Here is a 17,586-nt window from a genome sequence, read left to right on the forward strand (position 1 = left end):
GACCCCAGGCCCTGCAGTCAGAGCACAGAGGAAGGGGTCCACTCTGCGGGCAGGGTAGGGGGTCCGGATGAGAACTGCCCACTCTGTGCCCAGCCTGTCTCACTGGCCTCCCCCAGGTCTGAGCCCCCTGCCTCTCCCACTCCACCGCTGTCTCAAGGTGCACACCCTCTCCTGAAGGATCTCCAGGAAGTGGCCCCCTCTGCGGGCCAGTAGTCTTCCTAAAACCGGAATGAGTCTGAGCCCATCTCTCTCCTGGTCTAAAGGCCAGGCTTCTCGGCCTGGATCATGGTCCCCCACTGGCTACTGCTGTCCCTTTCCTTCCTTCCCTGCAATGCTTCAGCCAAGCAACCCTGCGGGACTCCTGGGGGGCCCGGCTCTGTCCAGATTCTGAGCTTTTGACACATTCCTGCCTCCTGCCCCCAGAATACGTCCCCTTTCCCAGAATGACCCTCTAAGGCCTTCGGGGCTCAGGGGTCGTATTTCTGAGACCCTCTGCCTGAGGTCAGGCTTCCCAGAATGGACTCTGAGACCGAGATATCCCTGATGAGGTTTCTAGATGTGTGCCTGTGGTACACAGAATGATGACCCAAGACACCCACTGCCTCTTCCCTGGAGCCTAGGAAGACGTCACCTTTCATGTCCATCACATGCAGATGTGATGAAGTTAAGGCTCTCATGACAGGGTAGACTCTCCTGTGTTCCCTGGGTGGGCACAGTGCAGTCACAAGGACCCTCAGAACAAGGAGGCAGGAGAGTCAGAGTCAGAGAAAAGGTGGCGTCCCGCCGGGAGCAGAGAGAGGTGGGAAGGTTCTACCCTGCTGGCTTTGAAGATGGAGGAAGGGGCCATGAACCCAAGAAGGCAGGTGGTCTCTGGAGGCTGGAGAAGGCAAGGAAACGGGTTCTCCCTAAGAACCTCTAGAAGGAATGCAGTCCTGTCGACTCACTTTAGACTTCTGACCTCCAGAGCTTCTAGGATAATGAATCTGTGCTGTTCCAGGCCACTAAGTGTGTGGTCGTTTATCACAGCAGCAGTCCCCTGCCCTGGGCTTGACTGATGCTGGCGACTGTGCTGGGCTGACGCCTCGGCCGGTCCCGCGGGAGCACTGGGGCTGCGCTGGCTTTGTCACGAAGGGAGGCTGGGCTCTGACTCTTTCGCCTGCCCCCTTCTCCCGGTCCCCGCACGCACGGAAGCTGCTCCAGGGGGAGGCCGTTCCTGGCAGGGGCTCAGCTGTGAGCCACCAGCAGCCAGCACTCCCAGCACTTGCGGACGGGGACCCGGTGAGCTCGTCCTGTGGTCCCGCGCCCATGGCGAGGCCTGGCTCAGACTTGGGGCTGGGTGAGCGAGTGCACACCGGGGAGCCTGTCCCAGCCTCGGCTGCAGCCCACCCGTCACCTCTGGGAGGGCGCCTCTGCGTTTCTCCCGGGGCACGGCTGTGCCAGCTAGCCCCACGGCTTGCTGGACGGAGCGGGCCACTCTGGAGGTAAGAACAACAGCCAGGGTTGCCTGACTGCCTCCGCGGTGCCAGGCACGAGTCTGAACGCTCCAGGTTTGCGGACCCACGCGTCCCCGGCAAGAATCCAAGTGACGCGGGTGCGGCTGCTGGAGGCAGTTTTGTAGATGAGAGAGCTGAGGCTCAGAGAGGTGGAATCACTTGTGTGGAGTGACAAACACCTAGCAAGCGTCACTGCCGGGATTAGGCTTCAGCGGTCCGGAGCCTGCCCCCGTACCCAGCACACTGTCACCTCCCAGACGCACAGTCCTGTGTGTGAGAGCAGACTGAGCGGGCCGTGAACCCACGTCACCTGAGAGCTCTCCCAGCCATGGAGCGGTCCTGGGGCAGGAGGGGGCAGATCACAAGGGCTGGGTTGTTATTCCTAAGCCCGTCCTCAGAGCCTGCTGTTTCTGGAACATCCATCTCTCTGACGTTTCTGGGTGACTGTTCCCAGGTGCCCCCTGAGAGCTCCGAGGGCCTCACAGATGCTGTCCTTTCTAATGGGGTCTTCCTGCCTGAGGAGGAAACCGGGAGCCACTGTGGCCCGAGGGGGGCCGGGGCCACCCCCCAGAGTGTGCAGTCCTAGAGCCAAACTCCGTAGAAGCATTCCATCTGGGGGGCTGTCTCCTGACAACTCTCTGCCAGCCTATAGGAGTCTGCTGTGGCTGTGTGCCCCTGTCTGGTTTTGTCGTGTGCAAAATGGAGCCAACAGCGGCTGCCGCTTACCAAGCATTCACTCCGGGCCAGAAACTAGCTTACATTTGTCTCTTAATTTGATCCTTTCCATAGTGACTTTATAAGGCTATTTTCACCCTCCTTTGATGGGTGAGGAGGCTGAGGACACACAGAAAGATTAAGTAACTTGCCCAGGGTCACACAGCGGCTCCAGCCTCATTGGGCAGTTTGGACTTGAGTCTGTCCTCTTTGCCACCTCCACCCAGGGTGGTTGAAGAATTAAGTGAGATAATATACGTGAAAGGCTTCAGATGACTGGCACAAAGCCCTTGGTAATTCTTAGGTGAATAACTTTTCAGAAATTGAAAGCTGGTTGGATGGCTTCCCTAACTCCATGACATTTGCCCTCTCCTGATGCCAACAGGTGCCCACGCTGTTCTGTGGGCAGTCACACTGTGTTCTTTTTGGGTCCCTTACATGTCCCTGGGTCTTGTTGAGGGGTATTTTCTGTTCTTTTGGGGCAGTTCCAGCTATTCTGGTGCCTCTTCCCTTTTCTATAAATTCCTCTCTCATGCTCAAGGCACATTTAACCTGAATCGGCCCCCAGCCTCCCTTGCCTGACCTCCTAGCCCCCTAGCTATCCCCCTGCACTCCCTGCCTTGGCCACAGTGACTCACTTCCACCCTCCTATCCTAAGCAAAGTGTGCTTCCCTGCTTCTCACCTGTAACCCTGGAAAGCCCCTCTTGCCCCTGCCCAGCCCCTGCTTGGTTGACTCCTGCTCACCCTCCAGTCTCATCAAGAAGATGTCACCTCCAGGAAGCCCCCTGACCACCACCCTCGCCCCCAGTCAGGACCTTGCACCTTCTCTGCATACTCGTGGCCCCATGAGCCGCCCCATCACGCCTGCTCACGCTGTTCTGTGAAGGTCTGTTTACTGGTCTGTGTGCCCCTCTGGTGAGACCTTCAGGAGCAGGACTATGTCTGGGTTGTCCCTTGGTCCCCTGGCCCAGCATGGGCTATGCCTGCCCTCAGCCAGTGCTCCCTGTGTTTGTAGAAGGAAGGGCAGCTGAGGTGATAATGTTGTGACCCGCTGGTGTGGGTGGCAGTGCAGGAGACCCCTGAGGAAGCAGGAGACCCCTGGGAGGGCAGGAGACCCGTGGTTGGTGGGAGACTTCCAGGGAGGAGGCAGCGGGTCCTTGGGTGGCAGAGTGGACTTAGCCTTGAACCTAAGGAAGATGGGAGGTGAGGGAGCCTGGGGCCAGAGCAGGCTCTCCCTGGCTGAAGGGGGTGCTGAGGGGCAGCCGGGGGTGTGCGTGGCCCCCACTGTGTGAAGCACACATGAAAACCTGAAATGTAGAGGTTCTCTAGGATGTTAGCATCAGGGGTCACCTCCTTCAACGCCTTCCTTTCACTGCACTTACAACTGTGACCCCGGGAGGGAGAGGGACTTCCCCAAGGTCACTCAGCAAGTTGGAGGCTGAACTGGGGCAGGGGATCTGGAATGTTCCTGGCCTGAATCGGTGTGCCCTTCAGGGTATGTCAGGGCCTCCGTAGACTGCGATGCCCCGCCCCCCCCCTTCCCCGGAAGTTCCTGTTACCTCCAGGCCCTCCAATGCTATCTTCTGTCCCTCCCACAGGTGAACCTGGTGCTGGGGGATGGCCGGTCCCTGGGCCTCACCATCCGAGGGGGAGCTGAGTACGGCCTGGGCATTTATGTCACCGGCGTGGACCCGGGCTCAGAAGCAGAAAGCAGCGGACTCAAGGTGAGCAGCCCGACTCCCAGAGGAGGGGGTGGGCACCAGGGCCGCATGCGTGGGGTGAGGGTGAAGGAGCCACGTGTGGAGCTCCGTGCGGCTGATTTCGGTCAGACCTCCAGTGAGGCCGTGGGCACCCCACCTTGAGGACTGGTCCCGGCCAGGAGTCCCCCTGGCTGCATGCCTCCAGTTGGCAGCTCAGAGCAAAGCAACAGGGCCCACCCCCCAGCCTCCCGAGCTGGTTTCCTAGCTGTCCTCGGAGCAGTGCAGCCTCCCATGCGGTGGCGGGCAGCGGGCCAGCCGAGCTCTTCGTGGCTGCTGCTTTGCAAACATTGTCAATGGCTGCGGTGGCCCCGACTTCAGTTTCGTTCTGGAGCATTGACAGGGAAGAGAGGAGAAAGCGGGAGCTGGGTTAGGGTTGCACCGAGCAGCTCCCGGTTGGCGTTCCATCAGGGCAACCAGCAATTATTGAAATCATATCGTTCGTTCTCATTTTAAAGAACGCTAACTGTGTGCCCGGTGCTGCTCATTGGCTTCACACACGTCTCATTGAACCCTCAGGCTGCCCCTTGGGGTAGGTGGCTCTTACCCACATTTTCCAGTCAGGGAGGTGGACATGGAGAGAAGGTGAAACAGACTTCCCAAGGTCACGCAGCTGACAGGTTGCAGAGCAGGACTGAGCCCAGGCCGTCTTTGTTCCACAGCCCATGCTCCCAGCCATTGCACTATACCACCTTGCTGCCAGAACTTGCTCAGAGCACTGGGGGGCTGTGACACTGAGTGAGGCAGAGGCGAGGACCCTGGGCCCAGAAGACAGATGGCCTAATGAATGGGCTAAGTCCTGATGCCGGCCGGGGAAGCCAAGGCAGCAGCGACGGGAGCAGTAGCTGTGGGCATGGGTGGCATTTGAGCCAGCCTTGCAGAATGCGACAGGTTGGAGGTAGAGGGGCTGGGGAAGGAGGAGGCGTCACTGAGACCATGGGCAACTAGATGGCTGGGGAACGAAGCACAAGACGAGATGGTGTCTTTCTAGCAAAGGGCCTTGAATGCCCCACTAACTTGTGGGAACCCGATTCTCTATGCAGATGCGAAGAAAAGGTCAGGAAGGGTCATGGCAGATCAGAGTGGCGGTCAGCAGAGACACCCCCCCACCCCCGCCCCGTGCCGTGTAGTGGTGGGAGGACTGGAGTGGGCGAGAGGAGACATCTGTCAGCTTCTTTTAGGACATAGGATTTAATCGGAAGAGCTCTGGGCTTGGAGCCTGGAAGATTGGGTTCGAATCCCAACTTCACTGTTTTTGCTCTAATAGCTGTGTGACCTTGGACAGTTCCTCCGTGTGTCTGTGCTTCCCTGCCTTTTCCCAGATAAGCATAATAGAGAACACCACTGTCTGAGGGTCGTTGAAAAGATGAGAAGAGAAAGCTGATAATAATGGTAATAATAACGTCACTAAGTGTCTCTGTTATGGGCTGAATGCTTGTGTCCCCACATTCATATGTGAGTCCCTGACCCCCATCATGATGGGGTTAGGAGGTGGGGCCTCGGAGAGGTGACAAGGTCATGAAAAGGAGTAGTATCCTTATAAAATGGACCCCACAAGTGGGGACACAAGAAGTGGGCTATCTGCAAGCCGGAAGAGGGTCCCCAGCAGAACCCGACCATGCTGGCACCTGACCCCAGACTTTGGGCTCCCAGAACTCTGAGAAATACATGTCCACCGTTTGTAAGTCACCCAGTCTAGGGCGCTTTGTTTTAGCAGCTGGGACAGCCTGACACAGCCTGCTGTTTCTCTGGCTCTTTATGCACTGCACCCTTGTGGAAACGTGTTCCTCAGTTAGCCCATTTTACAGGCACAGCAGCTGAGACTCAGAGCGTCACACAGCCAGTGGGAGGCAAAGCTGGGACTCCCATGCGATAGTTGGGGTTCTGGTTCTGGAACTGTGCTCGTAACCAGGCCAGTCGGGCAGGTGATAGAGGCCCCACAAGTGCTGGCTGGGTCTCGTTGATTCTGCAAGGCCCTGGGTCTGAGCCCGTGCTGTGTTCTCAGGGAAAAATGGCACCTTGATGGGATCTCCAAGAGGAAACAATCTCACAGTAGTCTGTGCGCACGTTTTGTTTAAGAAGTTTGTTATTTTGGAATAATTTTAGATTTACTGAGAAGTTATAAAGGGATTTCCCATCCTTCGTTCATCCAGCTTCCTCTAACGTCAGCGTCTCCTGCAACCACGGTACATTTGTCAAGGCTCAGAAGCTGACATGGGTACGGTACGTTTCCACAAACAAACCACACACTTTATTTGGAGTCACCAGTTTTTCCACTAATGTGGTTCACTTGAGCGTTATGCATTGCATTTGGCTTGTATGCAGTTTTAATTCCATTTATTCCTCCCCCCCCCCCCCGCAACCACCACCAAATTTCAAAAAAGATTAATGGCAGTTTCTAAGCATGGAATACAGTTTTTGTTTTTGTTTTTTTTAAATAAATGAGTGAGGAAATTGGGGAGAAGAAAAATGAGGGCTGAGAGAAAGGGATGAAGACAGAGCAAGGGTCTTTTCTAGAATACTTGCTAGAGGCAAGACGCAGATTTGGTTAGAGCTTCCTGGCAGCCAGTGCAAAGAGCGAAGCAGGTCAGTGACGTCTGTGAGATGAAAACAGAGCAACTGTGCTTTAGAAGCCTGGCTGTTCCTCTTCCTGGGGCCTGAGCGCAGTTTCCCTCTGGTGTCTCTTGGAGAGAATGCCGTGTGATGATGTAAGCGGTGTCCTCAGTGACAGGAAATGTATGAGCAGATTCCACCCTTGGTGGCGGATGCATTCTGATGACATCCATGTTAAAAGAAAGCGGAGAGGGGCGCCTGGGTGGCGCAGTTGGTTAAGCGTCCGACTTCAGCCAGGTCACGATCTCGCGGTCCGTGAGTTCGAGCCCCGCGTCAGGCTCTGGGCTGATGGCTCAGAGGCTGGAGCCTGTTTCCGATTCTGTGTCTCCCTCTCTCTCTGCCCCTCCCCCGTTCATGCTCTGTCTCTCTCTGTCCCAAAAATAAATAAAAAGAAAAAAAAAACGTTGAAAAAAGAAAGTGGAGAGAGCGTGAAAGATGATGTGTTAGGGTCCAGCCTGAGAGCACTGAGCACATTTTCTCTCTGTGTCTCTGTGACTCTGTCTCTGCATCTGTCTCTCTCATTACTGACAGATGGTCGCTTTTATTATCATGTCTACTTACTGAGGAGTCACCGTGTCAGGAACTGTGCCAGATGCTTCACGGTGTTACGTGATTTTTATGACAACGTGTGAGGAGGGAATATTCTCATCCCTATTTTGCAGGTGGCAGATCCGGGAACAGTGTTAAGCAACGTGCCCAAGGCCACCCAGCTAAGAGGGGCTAGGTTTGCACCCCCAGCGGCACACGCTACCTTCTTAACCGCTACTCTCCACCGCCTCCTGGTGGTGATAGGTGTCATCGTCTCCAGCTTACAGCTGAAGAGGTGAAGGCTCACGGAGTTTAGGGTCCAATTCATTCTAATGTCAGAGCTGGGATTTGAACCCAGGCCTGACAGAGCCTTGTGCAGGGGGGGACAGGAGCCCTAGGACCTGCCGCTGACCAGCTGTGTGAGGGTAGGGGTGTCCTTCCGCTCTCTGGGCCTGTCTCCGTGCTTGGACAGTGAGGAGTTGAATAGTCAGGCTAGATGATTCGGGAGGCTTTCTCCTAGATTCGCACCTTTTTTTCCCGCCTGAGACTGCCCAAACACCAGGAACCACACTGGCAGATCCCCCTTTTATGTGGAAGGAAGGGGAGAAGGAAGGCGGGGAGGGGACATCACATAGAGGTAGTGGCTGTCCATTCTGCTTCTCCTTCCCTTCCTTCCATTTAATCCGCAAATATCTACTGAGGACTCCTGTGTACCAGACACTGGGCTCGCCCTGGGGCTTCTGAGCTGGGCAAGACAGAGTCTCTGACCTCCAGGAGCTTTCTTTCTAGTGGGAAAATGGGGCCGGGTGGGGAGGCGGAATTACCCAATTGTTCGTTTAATCAAACAATCAGGGTAAACAGCAAGATGGCAAAGCCCATGGCACCGGGTGGGTGTATGACAGGGGAGACCAGCTCTCATCTTGGATATCTGGGAGGGCTTCCTGGAGAAAGAAACATTTCTGTTGAACTTCAAAACAAGAGGAGAAAATCAGTGATGTGAAGGAGGAAATGAGAATTTCCGGCAGAAAGAACAGCAAATGCTGAGTCCCTGAAGTGGAATGAAGTGTTCCCTGATGCCAGGGAAGGCCGGTGTGGCTGAATGCAGAAAGCCAGGCGGAGGAGGAGGTGCCAGATGATGCTGACAGAGTGAACAGAGCCAGCTCACACAGGGTGTGTAATTCACCCAAGACTGTGCAGCCATGGAAAGGTGATGCCCCAGATCTGCAGTTAGCAGTATGGAAGGGTGTCCAAGGTCTGTTATTAAGTGGAGAACACAGGCTGCAAAGCCACTTATCTGACAGGAGCTCATGCAGGCAGTAGATGCAGGTGAAAATATGCGCAGAGAAACAGCCACACGGACCTGTACCGAAACATCGGTGTGGTGATCCGAAAGTGGCGACATCACCGATGACTTTTGCCGTTCTTTACATCCTGCATGGGCTCTGCATGAAGCGAATATTGCTCTTCTCATCATGAAAGCAGCAACAGTAAAGCCATTTCCGTCTTGAAGCAAGGCAGCAGAAAGATATTCCGTAGAAGTTTTCCAGTCGCTTCACTTTGCTTCTCGGTGGCAGGCAGGCAAAGGCTTTATTTGCTCATAAAATGCCTGCCTTTGGTAGAGGCCCTTCCTTTCTCGGTCCCCGCCGCAGTAAGGCATTTTATATTCCCTGCCACTGTTTCACGCTCCCCTCCAAGTTCCCTCGAATGTGCTAACACCTGCCTACACTCGCTCGGGCATCCAGGACTGATTAATTCCATTTATTGCCAATGCACTGTCAGTAGAATCAGGCATATTGAAATGGAATAAAGGGGCTTGGCTTTGTGGGTGGTGGAGCCAAGAACAGGCTTTATTTGTCAACAGGGCTCCTTGCTGCTGTGCAGAGCTTTCCTGGGGCAGAAATGCTGCCTTCCGCCTGGCTTCCAGCCGCTCGCTTAGCTTCTGAGGGCCGTGAGAGTCCAGGGGAGGGCAAGTCAACTGCTAGGAGGAGAGGGTCTTAGGAGGAGGTCAGGCACTTCCCAGCACTTACGCTGGGGGTGGCTGGGTGGAGCATGGAACTTTCCCACCCTCTCCGTAGGGGCTGACTCCCCCTTCTGCATGTACCTTTAGGCCTCTTATTCCTTTGCACCTGCCCTGCCAGCTTCTAGCTCCCACCACAGAATGGGCCCTAAAACCTTGTTTGTTCCTTTGAGGACAGCCAGATCGACTGGCATTTAAAAATAATAATGGTGGTAGTTGCTAGTTATTAACCAGTTATTATGAATCAGGCACTGCGCTAAACAAACACTCTTGATACATTCCTACGTAATCCTTCCCATGGTCCCATGGCGGGCATTAATAGTGCCATTTAATAGATGAGCAAGTGAGGCTCAGAGAGGTGCAGTCACTTGCTCGGGATCACACAGGGATCTGGGGCCCCTGGCCACATGCTTTGCTGTCACCTCCCTTGTACCCTAACTTGACCACATGTCAGAAGAATGCATGAGGTGCCTGAATGGCTCAGTGGGTTAAGCGTCCAGCTCTTTTTTTTTTTTTTTAAATATTTGTTTATTTTTGAAAGAGAGTCACAGAGCACAAGTGGGGGAGGGGCAGAGAGAGAGGGAGACACAGAATCCGAAGCAGGCTCCAGGCTCTGAGCTGTCAGCACAGAGCCTGATGTGGGCCTCAAACCCATGGATCATGAGATCACGACCTGAGCCGGAGTTGGATGCCCAGCGGACTGAGCCACCCCGGTGCCCCAAGGGTCCAGCTCTTGATTTTCGGCTCAGGTCACGATCTCAGGGTCATGAGATCACGCCCTGCGTCAGGCCCCACGCTGAGCATGGAGTCTGCCTAAGATTCTGTCTCTCTCTCTTCTTTCTCTCTCCCTCTCTCTCTCTGCCCCTCCCCCACTCATGCCCGTGGGCTCTCTCTCTCGCTCTCTAAAAAAAAAAAAAGAATGCAGAGAGGGGAAACGAAGGACATTTCTTCTTAGAAGTCACCACGCTTCTCGAGCCCACTGTGGCTGTCCTCCTCCTGCCTGGCCGCAGCCTTCACCGCTGAGGTCATGCCAGGGAGGCCCCTTTCGCTCCCGCTGGTAGGAGCAGGTTGCCGTCCTGGCTGGGGTTCGTCAGAGCAGGATCTCCGTTCCCAAGAATGTCCCGCTTTTTGGGTCATCACTCTGCTGCTTGCGGTTGTGGGACAGACTGTATCTGGTGCAGCGTCGGTGGCTCGGTGGCTGGGGACAGCCAGCTGCTTTGCGGATCTGTCCTGTGTGCTCGTGTGGGAGTCCACACCTCGGCCTCACTGGTGGAGCCAGCTGGGGGGCGGGGGGCCGACCCTCCTCAGCTGGGCTTTGCCAGTGTCTGCTCTCCCGACTCTCCTCTAGACTGAGCCAGGCACCCCCCCTTGGCCGACCACCCACCGGCGGCAGGTGACCTCCATACACGGGTCATCTCTGAGCACTCCCCACAGCTCCGGGAGGCGGGACCTCTTTCATCCCATTGTAAATGGGGAGTATTTACTTCATGACTGTCTCTGGGGGGCAGAGCCTGGCTGTGCTTTAAATGCTGTGTCTCCCTGCCCACGACAGAGCTGGCACACAGTAGGTGTTCGGGAAATATTTCTTCACTGAAGGAGTGAGTCTGGCCGAGGCAGGCCCTGAACCAGGCCTTTTGACCCCAAAGCTTCAGTCACCAGAGCTTCGATCCTGACCATGGATGGTTTCATTTGCATCGTGGCCTGAGCACAGCACAGAACCTGCAATGGTTTTTGTTTTTTTAAGGAACAAATCCCACTGAGAAGTGTTAGTGGTTTTCACACTCGCCAGGATGCAAACTGAACAGTCAGACCCTTACCTTCAGAGAGGCTGGCCTTCGAAGGGAGCTGAGTAGCAGTGTGACCCACAGTGGGGTTTGCTCATCCCGGGGGCCCTGTGGGCAGCGGGTGCCTGGCGGAGAGTAGGTGGCGGGAGTCTATCTCTGCTGACAGATCCCAGCCTCCCAGCCTCCCAGCCTCCCGTTTCGTACGTGGGGAGGCTGAGAGCCAGCAGGAGGGGAAGGGACTGCTGGAGGGTCATGGAGAGGTGGGCCAGGACCCCCCACACAGAGCCTCTACGTTATAGGGCAGTTCGACCTTGCCAGCTGTGTTTCCATGCTTCCCTGAAATAGCTCTGCTGGGACACAAGAACAGGTTTGGCCAACTCTCCAGGGCTGCCTCCTGCTTGTTCTTGGTGGAGGAAAGGGTGTGGCTCCTATCTATTACTTGTTTCATGAGGAGCTTTTAAGGGAGTTTTCGTTTGTGATCATGGCTGATTTTACGGCGGTCCTCATGGGATGGCAAAAATTCAGTATTCGTCTTTATATAATTCCTGACAGTAGAAAAAAATCTTACGTCATTAGGGCACATTGCAAACAATTCTCGGTCTATCGATGCTAGAACTTAAACGAATGGACCAATTTCTTGAAGGATGTAAACTACACCCAAGAAAGATAAATAGAACAGCCTGGAGTTCTAGGTATGTGTCAGAGAAATTGAATTTGTACTGAACAACCATCCAAAACAGAAAACTCAGGCCCAGACGCTTTGACTGATGAACGTTTTTGAACAGTTAAGGAAAAAATACTATGCAGTTTCTTCCTGGAAATGAAAGATGAGGCAATGCTTCCCAGCTCATTTTATGAGACCAGCGTTAAATCACACCAAGACCAAATGCATACGAGAACACTGACCGTTCCCCTTCAGGACGTGCTGAGTACAAAAATACTCAACAAAGTAACAGCAAATCCAATCTTTCAGTCTGTAAAAGGGATGTGTGCTGTGACCAAGTGGGGATTTCTTTATCCAAGGAATGCAAGCCTGAATCAACATGTGAATATCAGTGTTGGGACACATGGGTGGCTCAGTCTGTAGGTGACCAACTCTTGGTTTTGGCTCAGGTCATGATCTCACGGTTCGTGAGTTCGAGCCCTGCATTGGGCTCTGTGCTGAAAGTGTGGAACCTGCTTGCGATTCTGTCTCCTCTCTCTCTACCCTTCCCCCGCTCATGCACATGCTGTCTGTCTCTCTCTGTCTCTCAAAATAAATAAACTTAAAAAAAGAAAAAGAGTGTTATTAGCAGATGAAAGGAGAAAAACCATAAGAACAGAAAAAGCAATTCACAAAATTCATCGTCCATTTATGATCAAAACTCTCAGCACACTAAAATCGAAGGGAACTTCAATGACAGACATCCTCACAAACCTCCAGCTAACATATGTCGTGGTGAAAATGTTCAGAATCCGTTTGTAAATACGTATCCACAAAAAAATCTTTTCTTCCAAGAGAGATAAAGGCTTTCTACTGAAGGCTCTCTTCTAGGATTGGAATAAGGCAAAAATGTCTTTCTCGCCACTCCTGTTCGGTATCATGAGAAGTTGTCATCAGTGCAAGTAAGCCAATAAAAAGAAATGAAAGGCACACAGATATGAGAGGAAGAAATGAAACCCTATTTACAAAGACTGATTATCTACATAGGAAGTTGCAAACAATCTCCAAAAAGGCTCCTAGAACCACTAGATGAATTTAACAAGGTGGAACGATAACGCAGTCAGCGTACAAGAATCAGTTGTTTCTACAAGCTGGCAATGAGTCACTGGGATTCAGAGTTCGTAAATACAGTTTAGAGTAGCACCAAAAATCACATAGTTGTAGATAACAGAGTACGTGTAGCACTTGTTTGCTGACGGCTGGGAAACAAAGAAAGAAAGAAATGGAGAGAGACACTGTATTTGTGGATAGGAAAGTTCCATGTGATTGACATGTCAGGCCTTCCTAATTTGGTCTAGATTCAGCACGATCCCCATTTCCAATTCTAGTAGGTTGAATTTTGAGAGAGAGAGAGAGTGTGTGTGTGAGCAGGGGAGAAGAGCAGAGTGTGAGAGAGAATCTTTTTGTTTTTAATTTTTTTTAAGGTTTTGTTTACTTTTGAGAGAGAGAGAGAGAGAGAGAGAGAGAGAGAAAGAGTGGGGGAGGGGCAGAGAGAGAGGAAGACTCAGAATCCAAAGTAGGCTCCAGGCTCTGAGCTGTCAGCACAGAGCCCAGCGCGGGGCTCGAACCCACGAACTGTGAGATCATGACCTGAGCTGAAGTCAGACGCTTAACTGACTGAGCCACCCAGGCGCCCCGAGTGAGTGAGTGAGAGAGAGAGAGAGAGAGAGAGAGAGACAGGGAGAGAATCTTAAGCATGCGGGGCTCTATTCCTCGACCCTGGGATCATGACCTGAGCCAAAATCAAGAGTCAGATGCACAACCCACTGAGCCATCCAGGCGCCCCGCTAGAAGGCTTTTTGTAGGTATTTACAAACGGATTTAAACATTTAAACGGACAAAGAAACTAGGGGAGCCTAAACAATTCTCAAAGGGAGGAGCACTGTCGGAGGACTCATTACCTGATTCCAAGCCTTACGTAAGGCTACAGTAAGCAAGATAGCGAGGGCGGTATTAGCGAAGCAAAGACACGGAGACCAGCGGAACAGAGCAGTGAGTCCAGATAGAAACCTACACGCAAATACCTAACTGAACTTTGGCAGAAGCGCAAAGGTAATTTTATGGAGAAAGGACGGTCTGTGTGCAAACAAATGAACTTTAACCTAAGTCTCACACCTTACATGAAAACTAATTCAAAATGGAGAAGACAAAGTTATAACACCTCTAGGGGAATACGTAGGAGAACATCTGTGTGACCTTGAATAAGAGTTTGTGTCTATTTTTTATTATTTTATTTTATTTTTAAATGTTTATTTATTTTGAGAGAGAGCAAGGAAGGAGCAGAAAGAGAGGGAGAGAGAGAATCGAAAGCAGTCTCCATGCTTGGGGCAGAGCCCAACCCAGGGATCGATCTCGTGAACAGTGAGATCGTGACCTGAGCCAGAATCAAGAGTCGGATGCGTAACCGACTGAGCCACCCAGACACCCCAACAATTTTTAGATATAACCTCAGAAGCAGGATCCATAAAGGAAAACATTGACAAGTTGGATTTTATTAAAATTAAAAACTTTTGCTCTGTGGGAGACACTTTAAAGAGAACAGAAAGGCAAAGCCCCAGGATTAGAGAAGAAAATAGGTTCTAATCACATTTTTGACAAAGGACTTGTCTCAAGAATTTGTAGAGAACTCTCAAAGTGGGCAGCGGGCTTGGGAGACACAGTTTTGTACAGAACTACTGTGGCGGATACATGGCTCTGTGCACCTGTCAGAACTCACAGAACTATATACCACAGAGTGGATTGTTTTTTTAATATTTAAAAAAATTTTGTCATGTTTATTTTTGAGAGGGACACACACACACACACACACACACACACACACACGGAGTACAAGCAGGGGAGGGGCAGAGAGAGGGAGACCCAGAATCCGAATCAGGCTCCAGGCTCTGAGTTGTCAGCACAGAGCCCGACGCGGGGCCCAAACTCACGCACCATGAGCTCATGACCTGAGCCAAAGTCAGACGCTTAACCAACTGAGCCACCCGGGCACCCCGGAGTGGATTTTATTGTACATAAATTTTTAAAACTCAGCGCAGCTGTGGGGGTATAGAAGGAGCACAGACTGAGCCAAATGAAGACCAAGGAGTCCACCGTATTACAGATGATTCACAGCACCACACCGAGAGGGAACAGGGAAGAAAGGCACTCGCCTAAGTCATTTTGAAAAACATTGTTTTGACTGATACTGTGACGCAGAGACAAGGCGAGCTGCACAGAAACACTGTATTCCAGTTGGCAATTTTTTTTTTTCCTCTAAAGGCATACACATTAGGAATCCTGAAACTACTTCATTTTAGACAATGAGAGCCGGATCTGCACTTTCAGAAAACATGACCAGTAAGGAAAAGGGGGGGGGGGGGGCAATCCTTGTGAGGCTGAATTAGTCAAAGGTATCAATAGGGACCCGTTTACCAAAAAAAGAAAACAAACTGTATCTGTGTACACACACAGATAAATAGACCCGGAAATAAAGCTGTGACTTAGTACACGTACATATAGTTCTTCGCTCCATCCATTCAGAAGGGCTGGGAGCAGGGACACCCCAATAAAAATGGGTGCACCTAGTGCCCACATCTTAGTTTCTAAATATTCTTTTCTTTTTTCATTCTTTTTTCATTCTTTTTTCTTGTTTTGCACGTTTATTTATTATTTTTGAGAGACAGAAGGAGACAGAGCACGAGCAAGGAAGGGGAGAGAGAGGGAGACACAGAATCGAAAGCAGGCTCCAGGCTCTGAGCGGTCAGCACAGAGCCCGACGGGGGGCTCGAACTCACAAACCGCAAGATCATGACCTGAGCCGCAGCTGGATGCTTAGCCGACTGAGCCCCCCCCAGGCGCCCCTCTGAACACTATTTTCTAAATAAAAGGAACCAAGGCTCTTTGTAGGAATGGTGATTCCAGGTGTCGGGCAGGGAAGGTACAAGATAAGCCTGGCGGGTCTTGTGGTAGGTCCCACAAAGTACCCGTGTGCTACAAAATCAGTCACAGAACTATTCCGCATATCAGATACACACAGAGCCTCGCGGAAGAGCTCCCAGTGGCCAAAGGAGAATGCAGTAAATATCCATGAGTCCGTACTAATGTAATTACATAAAGAGCTGAATAAATAAATAAGGGAGAAGCAACAATTCTCTCCTAAGGAAAAATTCCCATTAATAATCGTGAAAGGAATACGGGAAGAGGAAACCACCATTAGAACATTACATTATGGTAACAACTGTCACAGGCGAGATGCCCCCGTGGATGTTAAATAGCGGGCAGAGGTTTAGGCAGAAACAGGATTTGGTTTTTTTGTTTGTATTTTTGGTTTTTTTGTTTGTTTGTTTTTTGCATCGTTTGAGAAGATCTCCACCAATATATTTCATCGTCCCAAAATGAGTAATAATGAGTTTACAGTGGAGAATGGTGGCAGATACCAGCTTGGCTAATTGTGTATTTTTTTTTTTTTTTTAACAATCTTTACTTCTTTTCTTTCTAGTTGTAAACACAGTTGTAGAAAAGTCAAGTCATAGCCCTGACCGGGGTTGTAGTGACCGTCCGTCCTCCCTTCCGTCCAGCCCCAGAGTGTGAGGACTGTCACCAGTTGGCATGTCTTTCTAGACCTTTTTTCTGTCTGGCCTATTGTACACACAGAGTCTCGGGGACCCTTCTTGTTCCTTCTGTTCCTTTTATGACCCGACCATCAGCTTCTTAGAAAATCGCCTTCCTTTTTGGTCCAAAACCTGACATCCCTGGTTTATCACATTTGGGTTAAGTTGTTGCCACCACAGAGCATTGAGATGGCCCTCCTCAAAAATCAAAGCTCAAAAATGTAGCAGAGGTGTAGTTTAGCACGCTTGTTTTGATCACTTCTTAGTGCTGTGATTTAATGCCTGCAGTGTCCTCTCTTCTTCTGTCAGTTAAAGAGGAGGGGACATGCCACAGAGAAAGGGCGGCATGTCTCCTGAGCCTGCCTGTTTCCTCGCCTTCCTTGGGTGAGGTCTGGGGAGAGCCCATTGGCCGGGTGGCAGAGGGGAGCGGCCGTGTCCCTCCCCGCCACACCCCAGGCCCCCACGGGTCTGTCCTGCTGCTGTGGGAGCACCGTGGACATTTGGGTGGGTGCCAGGTGCTGGCATTCTGGGGGACACAGCGAGGTGTGTGTGACACAGGACCTGGATTTGGGTCCTCCACGTGCTCTGCGTGGAGACTGTGTTGAAGGGGCCGGTGGGAGTGAGAGACAGCGACGGCGAGGACTCCTGGTGCCCCAGGTGAGTGTTGGTGAGAGAAACACTGACAGCAAACACCCACCAAGGGATCATTCTAGGCCCGGCACCCCGCTCAGTGACTTTTATGTTCCACCTTAACGAATCCCCAAACAGTCCCTGCAGCAACTACAGGCCGTGTGTATCCTCCTTCATGGAAAGATAAGCACACTGAGGCTCAGAGAGGTAGTGGCTGGCTCAAGGTCACACAGCAAGGAAGTGGTAGTGCTGGGGTGGGGATTGGCTCCAGGATCTCGCCTGTTATTAGCCACTTGACCCTTCAACCCTGAATTAGTGTGATGGCAGCCGGGCATTGAGCCTCCCTGCTCCTGCCTGTGTTCTCCACTGCTACCAGACTGGGGACACCTCCCCAGTGTTTCCGCACACTGTGGTTTTGGACTTGGAACCTGGAGGAGTCTTCTGGCTCTTCTGAAGATGTTTAAGTAAAAACACGGGGAGGGGCGCCTGGGTGGCCCCGTCCGTTAAGCGTCCAACTCTTGATCTCGGCTCAGGTCATGATCTCAGGGTTCGACATTGAGCCTTGTGTCGTGAGATTGAGCTCAGAGCTGGCTTGGGATTCTCTCTTTCACCCTCTCTCTGCCTCTCTGCCTCTCTCTGTCTCTCTCTCTCTCTCCCTCCCCCACCCACAAAATAAATAAACTTAAAAAAAAAAACAAAGCATGCTGAAAATGGCAGAAGGTACAGCAACATGAGAATAGTAGTAATAATAATAGGG

The 17,586-nt window shown here is 52.0% G+C and overlaps 1 protein-coding gene across 6 annotated transcripts in view; it reads left to right on the forward strand.

The window, feature by feature from the left end:
- Positions 1–17,586, forward strand: part of WHRN (whirlin) — a 95,745-nt gene that overhangs the window by 33,937 nt on the left and 44,222 nt on the right. For all 6 annotated transcript variants that reach the window (XM_047828994.1, XM_047828996.1, XM_047828998.1 and 3 more), the window contains one exon: positions 3,807–3,932. In XM_047828994.1, coding sequence (XP_047684950.1) covers positions 3,807–3,932 — 126 coding nt within the window. The remainder of the gene's footprint in view (positions 1–3,806; positions 3,933–17,586) is intronic.

This window comes from Prionailurus viverrinus, chromosome D4 (genome assembly GCF_022837055.1).
Source record: "Prionailurus viverrinus isolate Anna chromosome D4, UM_Priviv_1.0, whole genome shotgun sequence".
Lineage (NCBI taxonomy): Eukaryota > Metazoa > Chordata > Mammalia > Carnivora > Felidae > Prionailurus > Prionailurus viverrinus.